The sequence below is a fragment of the Phragmites australis genome, chromosome 6 (genome assembly GCF_958298935.1).
Source record: "Phragmites australis chromosome 6, lpPhrAust1.1, whole genome shotgun sequence".
NCBI classification, from domain to species: domain Eukaryota; kingdom Viridiplantae; phylum Streptophyta; class Magnoliopsida; order Poales; family Poaceae; genus Phragmites; species Phragmites australis.
The window spans coordinates 15,166,867-15,180,059 of NC_084926.1; the positions used below are offsets into that span (position 1 = coordinate 15,166,867).

Consider the following 13,193-nt stretch of genomic DNA (forward strand, 5'->3'; position numbering starts at 1 on the left):
AAGATTTTCATATGACACTTCGTAGGTCCTGAACGTCATCTCAATTGCATTTTTCTTCTCTCTTCATGCCTTGTTGTAGCTGATAGTGTACTTGTACTCCTTCTCAATTTGCCTGATTATGGAACCTAGTTCATAGTTCAGGTTGTTCATAATCTGAGCGTACATCACATTAGCGACAAAGGCTGAGGTGATGTTCCTATGGCTAAGCTCAAGTTCGTCCAGGATGAAAGTGTGCTCCACCACTATGGACACCTCTCGGTATTCAAGCCACTTCCCCTTGAAGCCGCGCATCCACCACTGACAACTCTCATTTATGCACTTGATATCATATTCCTTCTTACTTGACTTGACAACATAAAACTGCCAACGAAGCGATATCACTCATTGAGTCACAGCATCCTTCATGGTCTGGCTGCTAGGATACCTAGCACCCTCAGTCACCTCATTTTGAGTATACTCTCAAGGCACATGATTCCCCTTATTCACCACAAGGTTGTTAAAGTTGGGATTGTCCCAGTCCGTAGGAATAGGAGTGTCGTCCTCATCATCCAGCATGTTATACTCAGGACATTCACCCGCCTCACGATCATCCCGCTCAATCTGTTTTATTATAGAAGGGATTCATTCCCTCTCGTCTACCTCATCGGCCGATTGAGTCGGATAATCCAATGAATATCCACCATCCAAATCGACATCGTCATCACAATCCTCTTCATCACCCTCCTCCTCCTCGTACCCCTACCCTCCATCTCCACAACTGTCTCATTATTCTTCTATTGCAAAAGCAACATAGGAGACCAACCTCTTTGCACAACATCCTACAGGTACCTCCTCCACACTTGATTTTCCCTGAGCGGGTACACCTTCCATTACATACCATCTCTCAGATAGTTGTCCACAATGCTATTGGTCATCTTTTGAACATCAGGGTCTATTTTTAACCCTCGCATCAGCCAGGCGTACATGTCCGACACCTTTGTGCATAGGTCTAGAGATACCCTTATTCATTGACTGAAATACATACAATACTACCCCTTCCGGACAATATAATATTTCACTATACCCATAAAAAAAATCCTAAACTGCTACAAGTCCGACATACCTAGCAACCATCGACCAAAACCCTAATATTATTGCGATCGAACAGAAATAATTATGTAAAACTACATCTACAATGAAAAATTAATTACAAGCATGGCCCAATTTGTATTCTATACTGCAACAAAATATTCTCATATCGCTACATCAAACACCTTCAAATCATATATCTACTACCTAACTTATGACTATAATATGTCTAAATCATATATCTAATACCTAACGTATGCATAAATACTATATCTAATTGTTAAAATATGCATACAAACATGATCTATTTGCTATACTATATCTAACCCTAATTCTAAACCTAGATATACATCATAACCTATGTTTAGTGGCTATCCTACCAGATTTGTAAAACACCTAGGTCTAACCTCTAACCTATGTTAAAACCTACCAATAGTGGCTATCCTACCGTGTTTATAAAAATAAAAATAAAACTAGCATACCTCTTTATTTCAGCAGAACTTCGCCATAAATTTCTTCCTCCCCTCCCTCTTCCTCTCTTCATCTCCTCCCTCTCTTGGTTGGGTGTGGTGCAAATGGTAGGTTGATGTCAGCAAGGCACACCGGCGCTTCGTTATACCCAGAAGATCTCGCCCACTGAACGGGTGAGACCTTTTGGGTGGGCTCGTCTAGCGTCGTATCCACGAAGATCTCACCCGTTCAGTGGACGATATGAAGTTCTCGCCCGCTGAACAGGTAACACCTTCTCTGAGCATGGAGACCCACAAGGTCTTCCTCGTTCATCAGGTGATATCTTATTCTTGACCGGTTGAACAGACAATGGTAGTTTATTCCTACCAACTTTTCAAATGGATGTGTAGTTTTGAAAATATAAAAAATATAAAAAAAATTCTGTAACCTGTATCACGCGCGTGGGCCCAATTTGGCATCCGGCCCATCCGTGAGGCCATGATGAGCCCAACTTTGGCCCATCTGTTGACCCCTCGCGCAGATCAGTGGGGTTTTTTGTCTCCTTCCCCGCTGCGGAAAGAGAAGCAGCTCGGACTCGAGGCAGCAGCTCCCCCGCAAAACCCTAGCTTTACCTCCGCCCCGTCCTCTCCCGTAGAACGCCTCCAAGATGAAGCTCGTCAGGTAATCCAGCACTCCCTGTTCGTTCTCTTTTTCATTCTATTCGGTTCGGTTCGGTTCGCTAATTTGTTTCGTGCAATTTCGCCTGAATTGGTGCGGATTTGGGCGGGGATTGACGCTTGTGCAGGTTCTTGATGAAGCTGAACAATGAGACGGTGACCATCGAGCTCAAGAACGGCACCGTCGTCCACGGCACCATCACCGGTATGACTCCCTGCGGTCTTTACTGCGAGAACTAGGTTTTCTTTAAGGGGGGCAGTCTTTGGGTGTGCGGGATTGACAATGCTAGGCGTGATATGGTACTTGTGACGCAAATCTAGGGAAATGTAACTAGCAGAGCTGTTGTTTGGCCTTGTCATCCACTTGCTGCTCGGTCCAATTAATGTGGATAACCTTATGTTCAAGTGATTTCTTTCCATAGATGATATAGAGGTGTAATACTCAACATGTTGGTATTTTGTGTTATTCGATTCGTTTTTTGCCTTGCTGTAGTTTACGCTGCTAGCTCCACAGTATTCAAGGTTGGAAACTCGGATGAAAAGTGTTGATTTGTTTCAGTGGATCGTATATTCTTAATCCTGATTTCAGTGGGTATTGTTGCTCAAATGTTCATAGTTACACGTAGAAATGAAAGACAATATCAAATTTAACCTAAAACGAATTTGATGTTGCAGTTTACCAAATTCCTTGGTAGATGCTTGCGAAAATGGAGATGAAACAGCATCTCTTTGTGCTTTAGATACCATGTATATTTTTCTAAGAGGCATTTTTTTTATTTTAGTTTTTGATTTTCATGTTCTGTTGGCTTTATGAGTAATTGAGTATGCACTGGTGCACTTATTTGGATCTTGTATAATATATTTTTATTTCATTGGCTTGTTGAATTGTTCTAGAAATGCATGTTAGTGTACAGCTTTTGCGTTGGATTCTAAATTATGTGATACAAGGACATATGCAAATGTACTTTATCTACTGCACTAATGTTACTTAGCTATAATTATTCATAGTCATAATATAATGTCTTTTTTCATAAGTTGGCAAACTTTATTTTAATTGCAGACTTGCTGATCAATTATGACTGAACTTTTTACACTATCCAGTGATTAAAACCTAAGTATAAAGAAGTTTTATGTTATTGGTTTATGATTAAATAATGTTTTACTAAATTCAGTCCTCACATGAACTCTACACATTGTTGGGTTTTGCTTCATTCGTATCTTTGATGACTCCGTACTTAGATACCTAGACAGGGCAATTACTTGCGACAATTTTAGATGCCAAACCTCAATCATGGAGAACGTTTGGTGATCGCTAGCAGTTGTGGAATGTAGTCCTTTCCAGGCATGATGGAGGAAACATTATTGTGGACTATGTTGGGGTTCCTAAGGTGCCCAAGTATTTATGAATATAGGATGTTTCAATGGTATTTTGTTTAAAGAAATTTGTAGTGACATGGCATGTATTTTTTTAGCAAACTATATGGGATTTTGCCTGCTCACTGGCTTTACAGTTATATGGTAGCATTTCCAGTGGAGCATCTTTGATATTATGTTAATATAATTGTTTTTTCACCATCCTGTGAATAGAGTTATTCTCATCATTCCCTCATATGACATCGCAATAACCTAGAAATTGTAATCAAGATTATTGTATATACTGTGTTTGTGTGTAACCTAACTTGCTTGGGACAAAAGGTTTGTGTTCTGAATTCTTGTCCATTTTGTAGGTGTTGACATCAGCATGAATACTCATCTGAAGACCGTAAAGCTTACATTGAAAGGGAAAAATCCTGTTACCCTTGATCACCTCAGTGTGAGAGGAAACAACATTCGCTATTATATCCTCCCTGACAGCTTAAACCTGGAGACTTTGCTGGTTGAGGAAACACCAAGGGTCAAGCCTAAGAAGCCAACTGCAGGTCAGAACTTGTTTTTTGCCCTTCAATATTTTAGATTTGCTTATTGCTCACACTATGGTCTGATCAACCTTCATCTGAAACCAGGGAAACCCTTGGGACGCGGGCGTGGCCGTGGTCGTGGCCGTGGCCGGGGTCGGGGACGCTGAGCTTGCTCCCTGCTGGTTGGGGTCGGGGATGCTGAGTTTGCTCCCTGCTGGTCAGGGTTGGGGGACGCTGAGCTTGTTCCCTGCTTTTGGAAACTTTTGCGATGCGCACATCTGTGCAATGTAATCTGCTTTCTTATCAGTTGTATGGACTATTGCTTTCAATAGGGCAAAGGTGTTGGCGTAAGAGGTTATTTGCTGTGGACTCGTGTTGATTTTAGAGGTTACAATGTAATTACTGTGCCATGATGCCCTTTTCGGAGAACTCTTGCTGATGATGACTAAATTCTATAAGAAGTTAACCATACGACCGTTTCTGCTCACTGTCATTGTGATGATATTGTCAAATAGATAAAAGTATGATACATACCTATCTCTGTTCACTAACCGCAGATGTTCTATGCCTTCCATTCTCAATACGTTTTGCATCTGGTCAGTTCCATGGCCTGCTTTACGCTCAGGAATTTTGTAACAATCCTCAGAGATGAAACAGTCACTCTTATTAGATGAGTTGTTTCATGAATGATTCATGATACAATCCAGTGACCTAATCTGGCCACAATTGTATCTATTGTCCATCACGCTTGTGCCTCAACGTGTACAGAATAGACATCACCAGATTTCGTCATACTGATGGCGAGTCAAGATATGTACCAGCACGATAGGGTTATGAAGCATTATTTACAATTTGAACAAAATAATACCACAAAACATTTCAATTTGGTTGCAGACGCAAAAGGGTAGAAATCGTGATTGTTTAGCTTTACAGAAAGATTGCACAATATAAACGACAACTAACACTGACGAATGTATGTTCACTGATTAAAACATCGACCGCTGAAAGAACAAAACATCCTAGGCCAGCTATTTTTCCGCTAGGCAACATCAAGATATTGCAAGGAGTATCTTGTACATTGATATGACTTGTCGTCACCTCCTCAGCTGCAGCAGCCACCAGCCTGAGAGGATGAGCCAGCACCACCTCCAGATGAGTTGGGGACAACGTAGCCAACTTTGATACCATTGGACTGCAGCAATTAGATAAAACATTATATAATGTGAAAAAAAATAATCGTTCTATCTTAACAACTCAACAACGTGTGCTTAAATTTTGAAAACCAGGAGGTGCCAGCCTGCATCTTGACACTCCTTGCAAATGCATGTATCTCCTTCAGAATAAATCAAAAGAAAATTTCTCATTATCAAAACATTATAAAGAATATTCAAATGTTGGCTTCAGCCCCATCTACTTGTTAGTAGTTGGAATCTAGATTACCCCAATAACCACCAATAAAGAAATAAAATTATTTTGGAGTACTAAACGGAAGCCAATTGTTATGCTTTACAATCAGATATGAAGGCACATTATAACAAAAGGCAGCTCCAGCAAAAAGCTTAAGAAATCACAAACTAGGAGCAGTGGAGCACAACTTCAAGACTGGTTCACCTATGCACACCCTTCAATCATCACCTAATGCTTTGATGATTCATTGAAGAGAAATGCATGAGCACACTTCCTATTGCTAATCAGTGACAAAAGGTTTAAATTTGTGGAGCTGCAATTTATTCATTTTTTCGCACCAAAAAAATCTTGATAAAGCTGAGGGGGTGCTAGTCCAACAAAAATAACTTCAGTGTATGGTACTTAATTGGTATTCATTTCTTGCTACAAGTTCTCAAGCAATGAAATGTGTCAATTACATTACAGAGATTTCTAAGGCACAGATGTCATCTTCGCCGTGTATCTACAAATATTTGCACTTTCCTGGACTTCCATACCATTACATATGCAATGACTTAAGACCAAGCCAACATTGAATTTAACAATTACTGCACCACGTACTTGTGACCTCAGTAATTATCTAGCACAAATATAAAGAAACACATAAACCAGGGAAACCCAAGCAAACAAAAACAGACCTCATTTGATACATCAAATATGCCATCTTGGATTTTCTTGTATATTGTTCCAGCAGTCTTAATGAATGCCTACATCACAAGAAAATGTCAAAAAAGAGAAAAATACATGAACTAGGCAATCATACCAAAAATGTACTAGGGTAGAAATGTTACCTCCTCAACATTTTGTGCAGTTTTTGCAGATGCCTCCATAAAGACCAGGCCATGCTCTTTGGCGAACTGCTCACCTTCCTCGTAGCTGACAGCACGCCTATGAGACAGATCACATTTGTTTCCAATCAGCATTACTGTCATGTTAGCATTTGCATGCTGCCTTGCATCTTCTAGCCAGCTTGCAAGATGATTAAAAGTCTCCCTCCTGAAGTCAGGTTAGTTAAGTGTAAGCATCATTGGTGATTATATATACGGAAATAAGATACATAGCCAGAAACATTTAAGTACCTGGTGATATCATAAACCAAAAGGGCACCAGCAGCCCCTCTGTAGTACGATCTAGTGATAGATCTGAATGATTCTTGGCCAGCCTGTAATTTAAGTGTCAACAGCATGAGTTGGATGCGCCTCATGAAGAAAAGAAAAAAAGAAACAAGAAAGTAAATACTGAACTCCAGAAACAGGTACTTCCAAGCATAGCTGTGCTGCAGTTAATATGCAGTCTCCACCACTACACCATATAATGTAAACAAACAAAAGGCAATATGAGCATATGACATGTTGAACAAACCAAGTTATGACAAAGATTGACATGATTCTGAAACTCAAAAGTCATGTGGGAGATGATGCACGGAAGACTTTACATGTCACATAATCTGGGCACAAGAATCACACTCTTGGGAAACGTTGTATCTTTGTCAAAATTTGCATTAAAATCACGAAAAGATGGTAATGATATAGGTATTCTTTGTCTCAGAAAAAAGAACTACATATAGTACTATATAATTTAATAGGTTTTACAAAGGAAAAGGTCTGCTTTACTCCCCCTGAACTTTCAAACCGCCCATTTTACTCCCCTGAAGTTTCAATGCCGGATCACTTAACCCCCTAAGCTGGTTCCAATAGCGGTTTTAGTAACGTGGAAGAGGTTTTTGATGACATGATTGACATATCACTGATGTTAGTGTCCTAGTCCATGTCATTGACGCACAGGACCGAGGTCCATTTGACCAAGGCTATGCGGACTGACCCGGTCAAAATCACAGAGAGAGGGGATTGCAGCGGTTGACCGGCCGGTCGACGGCGAACTACGGCGAGAGGATGGAGGAGACCCACCCCTAGAGCTTTAGCACATGAAGATTAGTTGTCCCATGGTATTATTGGCAGTGTGGAGATGGCCAGAGCGCTGTCGGCAACAGCAATGGTGGAGGTGGCAGCTCGGAGCCGTGTTAGGTCTCTTATCCGGTGCCGGTCGTTGAGCAGCTCCGCTGAGGGCCACCCTGAAGACCCCCTGGTTAGTTGTGCGAGGTGATGGTGAGCGTGTAACGGTAGTTCATTGTCTAAGTTAGGCATCGGAGGTGTTAGTTCATCAAGCATGGCCAATCACCGGAGATCCGTTGTGAGGAACCGACATTCTGTAGCTCCGTCACCCCTTTTGGTCGCTATCGTTAGACTCAGTAGACACGCGTGAGTGTGTAGCTGCTAGCTGCGTCGAGTTTCGAAGTCCATAGCCACAAATTGGAGAAGTCCACATCATCGAAAACTGCTATGGAGAAGTCCATGTCGTCAAAAACTGCTTCCACGTCACTAAAACCGCTATTGGAACCAGCTCAAGGGGTTGAATGATCCGGTATTGAAACTTCAGGGGAGTAAAATGAACAGTTTGAAAGTTCAGGGGGGTTATCCGGACCACTGGCATAGCTCGGGGGAGTAAAGTGGACTTTTTCCTTTTACAAATGCAGTATGACAGAAATCAGCGATCCAATTTAATGTAGAATGCCCAAGACAGACACTTCTTTTGGGACTGTCAGAAGTAATCCATATGGATACATGGAGGAACAGCATATAGCCAAGACAACAAATACAGGCAGCAAACTAGTCAAGGTAACACAATTTAGTACACAGTTGATGCTGCAAGAACTCTCGATTCCAAAATCACAACACTATCAGCTCGATACAGAACTATAGTCGGTCATTACTGATCCCAATGGCCAAAACTTAATTACCTTCCTTCCATGCCTCTCGATTATTACGGTACTCCTAGAGCCAGCGGCCCCTAATTCCACGTTGCGAACAACATAATCGGGTACCGCGAAAGAAGGGGAACAAACAATAAAGAGAACAGGGCAGTGGGTCGGAGCACGGACCGTGTCCCAAATCTGGAGCTTGATAGGCTTGCTGTCGATGGTGATCATGCGGGCGCCGAACTCGACGCCGATGGTGAGGTCGTGCACGGGCTGGAACCGCTTGTCCGTGAACTGCAGCAGCAGGCACGACTTCCCCACGCCTGCAACCAACCAACCAACCGATCGAATGATCAATCAATCATCGCGCCTTTTGGTGCATCACTCGGTACCAACGACCCGCACGACGCCCAAGCAGCAGATCCCCAACAGCGCGGATCAAGTCCGAACCCCCCCCCCCCCCCCCGCGGGCCGGACGGGCGCAGGACGCGGACGGGGTCGGAGAAGAGACGGGTTCGAGAGGGCGACGGACCTGTGTCACCGATGATGATGTACTTGAAGAGGTAGGCGTACGACATCCTCGAATCTCGGTCAGTCGGTCCCAGCGGCGGCGATCCTCCGGTGGTTCCTGGACTGGGAAACGAGGCGGCGACGAGGTCCGGAGCGATTCGATCTGATCCTGCTCGGTTTGATGGCGAGCGAGCAAACGCAAGGGGAGGGATTCGTATTGGGTAAGGGTGGCAACAGGCCCGGTAAGACCGGATGGAGCCAGAGGGTAACTCCAAACATCAAACCCGATTCGTCTTCAAAATTCATACCGGATATAAAACCATCCGATAGAAACCCAAAACCCAACAGTATCTAATGGCATTAGAGGTAGAGAGGAGCCACCGCCGCTACCGTCCTGTGCGTCGTTGGAGCCCCTACCCATTCCAACTTGGGAGCTCACCAGCACGGCACAGGACGCGAAGCTCCGCCTCTCTGTGGCACTGTCCCACGAGGAGTTCTCCTGTCGACGCTGGTGGTGCCTGGTGCAACTCTACTCCCTCTATCGTGGCAAAGGACGAGGAGGTGGATGCCGTAGTGGGGTCTAGTGATGTGGTGGTGTTACGGCTACGGGCGAGGGAGAGCCAGGGAGGGGAGGAGTGGCAGCCGCCATCGTATGTCGTAGGACTGTAGGCGTGGCCGTCGCCAGCCCACCGTGCCGATAGGTCAAGCGCTCGAGCCACTACCTAAGGTTTGCTGATAGCCTGGTACCGACACCAAGAGAGTGCTAGGGACTACCAGATTTAGACTAAGGAGCCCCTTTAGCACAATAGTGTTGATACGTGGCCCGTGGGCGGTGGAGTATGGAGTGAGTGGGTGAACCGTGATTCGTTGGACTGATACAGACTAAACATTAGGATGTATTCAAAATTTCGAGGCCATAGAGCACCTACAGGTGTAAATTAAGCCCCGGTCCTGGACCCGACTTAAATCGGAGCCTCGACCTGCCTTGCGAGGCAATTTCTATATCCGAACCCACCCTACCAGATCTGCATCTCGCGGGACCTGATCTGCCATCCTTAGTATTGGGGTTGTGAAGTGAAGCATTAACAGAAACACAAATGACGCGACAACTAATGGGGAGGCACCCTATCCCAAACGCGGGCCCCGCGTATCAGAGAGTGAGCTCGGGGCCAACTAGGACTCAGGGAATCAATCCAATGGTCCGCCTCGTTGGATCAGGGTGCGGTTGCCAGGCTAAAAGCATCTCCAACAAACTTCCAAAAACTCATTTCCTATATCCTCATTTAGGGAGCCATCCCAATAAAATTTCATCCCTATATTGATTCACCCTTTTCTTTTTCTCCCTTTCCTCTTTTCTCACGGGTGACATGCACCATCACCGGTACTGCGATCTCCACGACCTCGGCCCGTGCCACGTCTTCTTCACGGCCACCACCGGCCTCTGCCCCCACGACGAAATCCTATGCGCGGTGTGGTTGCCATACCGGCACTGGCACCGGTGCTGGTGCAGGCTCTAGCTCTAGCGTGGTTGGGTACAGGAAGAGCTCCCATGGAGGGGCCCGATGTTGCAAGCTCACTTGAGCAGTCCTCGCGTCAGGGCCCCCGAGCAGACCGAAGCGGAAGCCGCCGTCTGCGGAGTTGAGGACAGATGAGCTCGATGTGCCCAAGTCTGCTGACGATGACACATCGAGATGCAGTGTGAAGGCTGGAGGAGTTGGCCGGGCGGAGGCAGGGTCGGGGCTAGGTGGGGAAGGGTCGGGTATAGGAAGGGCCAAATAGCGAGCCTCTATCGCTCCTCAGAAATAGCTAGCGAAGGGACCGGTTTAGGGAGTCAGTAAAAATACAGAGCTGGATAACTAACCTGTTGGAGCTCATTTTTTGTCCAAGCCTCCAAATATAGGGGAGCCAGATAGCTACTCTTTTAGAGTTGGTCTAAGGAATCCGCTTGGAATCTGGACAAGTCGTTCCGCACAAGCTAGGTTGAATCTCTCAGCTTTGGAGCCTGGGCTCAACTCGCAAATCCAAATACCTGCCCACTTGTTCTTGAAATTTTGTATAAATAACTGTGATTTTTTTTATAAGAATAATTGTGATATTTTTGTACAGAACGAAGATGCTTCATGGTTGGTGCAACCATGATCTATCACAAACTATTACTATTTGTTTGGGGCAAATGGGTGGTGATGGTGCTACATCTGTTTTTTTAATGGCAAACGTGTAATCAGTAGACAAACCAGTGGCAAAAACAGAGGGCCTAGGGTTTGAACGGATTTTGGGCGAGACCGTGAGGGGGTGCTGGTGTGCGGTGCATAGGGATGGTAATTTATCCTGTTTACCCGTTTAACTGTGGTTAAGTACTCAAATAGGATAGGGTATGTACAATATTTTGTACCCACGGATATGTTCATGGGCAGAAAATACTACCTGGTAGGTAGACGGGTATGGGTATGGGTAAGGTATACTCATACCTACGAAACCCGTATATCTATTATTGGTGAAAGAGAATGTTTTTCACGAATAAAGTGCGGCGAGAACCAACTCACAGGAGTGGTTCAAGCTTGAAGGAGAAGTTGAGAGGATATGAGTGCCTAAAGTTCTCAGGGAAATCTATCCCCTTGGCTTGGTGGCCAAGAGTCAGTATTTATACATACTGATATTTAGAGTGTAAATGTACAAACGTGTTCATATGAGGTCGGTAGACATACAAGTTCTTTTCTGTACAACAAAGTATAGGGACAACCTCATAAATCATTGTTATGGCTAGTAAAGTGGTTGTCCCAACGGTTGGTTGTCTATTCTAGCATTGCACTACACTAGCTTGTCAGGTAGCCACCACTAGCATCAGTGTGTCACGCGGCCACCACTTAACGGGTGTTAAATGCCAGTCACTTCACTGCAAGTGGGGGGCAGCCTGCAGGCCCCTCTAGTTGATCTTTCTGAAGAAACCAATGGCTTCGGGAGTTCGGAGGGCTCCACAGGCATGGCCTCTGGGACCCCTCCGGAGCTATGGTGTCCCAGAGGGGCCCTAATCCTGATGGTCCTCGGGCCTAGACTGACGGAGCTAAGGGGCGTCGGGGGTCCTTGATGCAACCCCCAACAGCAGCCCCTCGCGAGAATGGTGTAACATCCCAGTTTTTAGCCAAAAATCAAATTTCAAAATCAGTTCAAAAGAAATTATTTCAAGACATCAGTTTAGTCCGGAGAGGATTTTGCGAAGCCAATGAGACGTCGCTCGACTACCCCATTGGAACCGTGGCGAAGCATATCATGATGCTGAGGTCGGCGTAGAACTCCCGGAATGGGCTGGAGTCAAACTACATCCCGTTGTCGATGGTGAGGTGTCGTGAGACGCCGAAGCGGCATATGACGTTTTTCTAGAAAAAATTCTGGACATTATTGGCTATGATTGTTGTGAGGGGCTTTGCCTCGATTTATTTGGAGAAGTACTCTAAGGCCAAAACTGCATACCAGAGGTTCCCTTTGGCGCAAGGGAATGAGGCGATTAAGTCCACCCCCAGTGTGCCAGGGGCCATATGAGAGTGATTTGGTGTAATGGAGTCAGAGGATAGTGGCTCCATCGTCCCATCCACTAGCATCCTTAGAAGTTGCGGACGAGCTCCTCGGAGTCAGTCATGATAGTAGGCCAATATAGCCCCAAGCGGAGTGCTTTGCCTGTGAGGGCATGGGGCGCGAGGTGGCGGCCACAGAGCCCCTCGTGAATCTCTCTTAGGAGGTCGGCCCCTTGCTCCTTGGTGACACAAGCGGAGGAGAGAGCTATAGACTCCGGTCTTGTAAAGGGCTTTGTCCACCAGGAGGCAGCCCCTGGTGCGTTGTTAAATATGACGGAGCTTGACTGGATCGTTAGGCTCTTTCATTCCCTTTATGAAGGAAAAGAGGGAGCCTCTCCGGCCTAGAAGCCCAATGGGTAGGACGGCGATAGCGACCTCGTCGGAGTTACCCGCTACTGACTTGTGAAGGACTTCAAAGAAGGCCCCCGAAGGGAGAACTCCGCTTCCGGCGGTGGCCTTTGCTAGGGTGTCTACCTGGTGGTTATCTATCCAGGGTATGCTTCACACTGACATGCTCTGAAAGAACCCTTTGGCCTTGCAGATGGCTTCGAGGCACTTTAATAGCTCTGGATGCTGGACCTGGAAGCTCTTATCAACATGCCCAGCAACAATCTGTGAGTCTATTTTGACAATGATCCTGGTGGCCCCTAAGGCTCAAGCCTTGCGGAGCTACAGGGGGATAGCCTCGTACTTGGTGATGTTATTGGTTGCCTTGAACTCCAAACGGGTTGTGAATGCCGCCTGCTGGCCAGCCGGGGAGATGAGGACGGCTCCAGCCCCCACGCCGCTTAACACGTATGCTCCGTCGGTGTATACCATC

At 45.5% G+C, this 13,193-nt stretch overlaps 2 protein-coding genes across 2 annotated transcripts; one reads left to right on the plus strand and one right to left on the minus strand.

The window, feature by feature from the left end:
- The first annotated feature begins 2,062 nt into the window (after positions 1-2,062).
- LOC133921871 (small nuclear ribonucleoprotein SmD1a) lies at positions 2,063-4,565 on the plus strand. The gene is made up of 4 exons (XM_062366933.1): positions 2,063-2,199; positions 2,324-2,400; positions 3,923-4,114; positions 4,199-4,565. The coding sequence occupies exons 1-4, from the start codon at positions 2,186-2,188 to the stop codon at positions 4,258-4,260; spliced, it is 345 nt and encodes a 114-aa protein (XP_062222917.1). The 5' UTR covers positions 2,063-2,185; the 3' UTR covers positions 4,261-4,565.
- Positions 4,566-4,924: 359 nt separating this feature from the next.
- Positions 4,925-9,046, minus strand: LOC133921872 (ras-related protein Rab-2-A-like). Its single transcript, XM_062366934.1, has 6 exons — positions 8,827-9,046; positions 8,478-8,617; positions 6,619-6,701; positions 6,331-6,535; positions 6,178-6,246; positions 4,925-5,285 (listed from the first exon to the last, which is right to left on the minus strand). Exons 1-6 carry the CDS (start codon positions 8,870-8,872, stop codon positions 5,196-5,198), a joined length of 633 nt encoding a protein of 210 aa, XP_062222918.1. The 5' UTR covers positions 8,873-9,046; the 3' UTR covers positions 4,925-5,195.
- Positions 9,047-13,193: the final 4,147 nt, after the last annotated feature.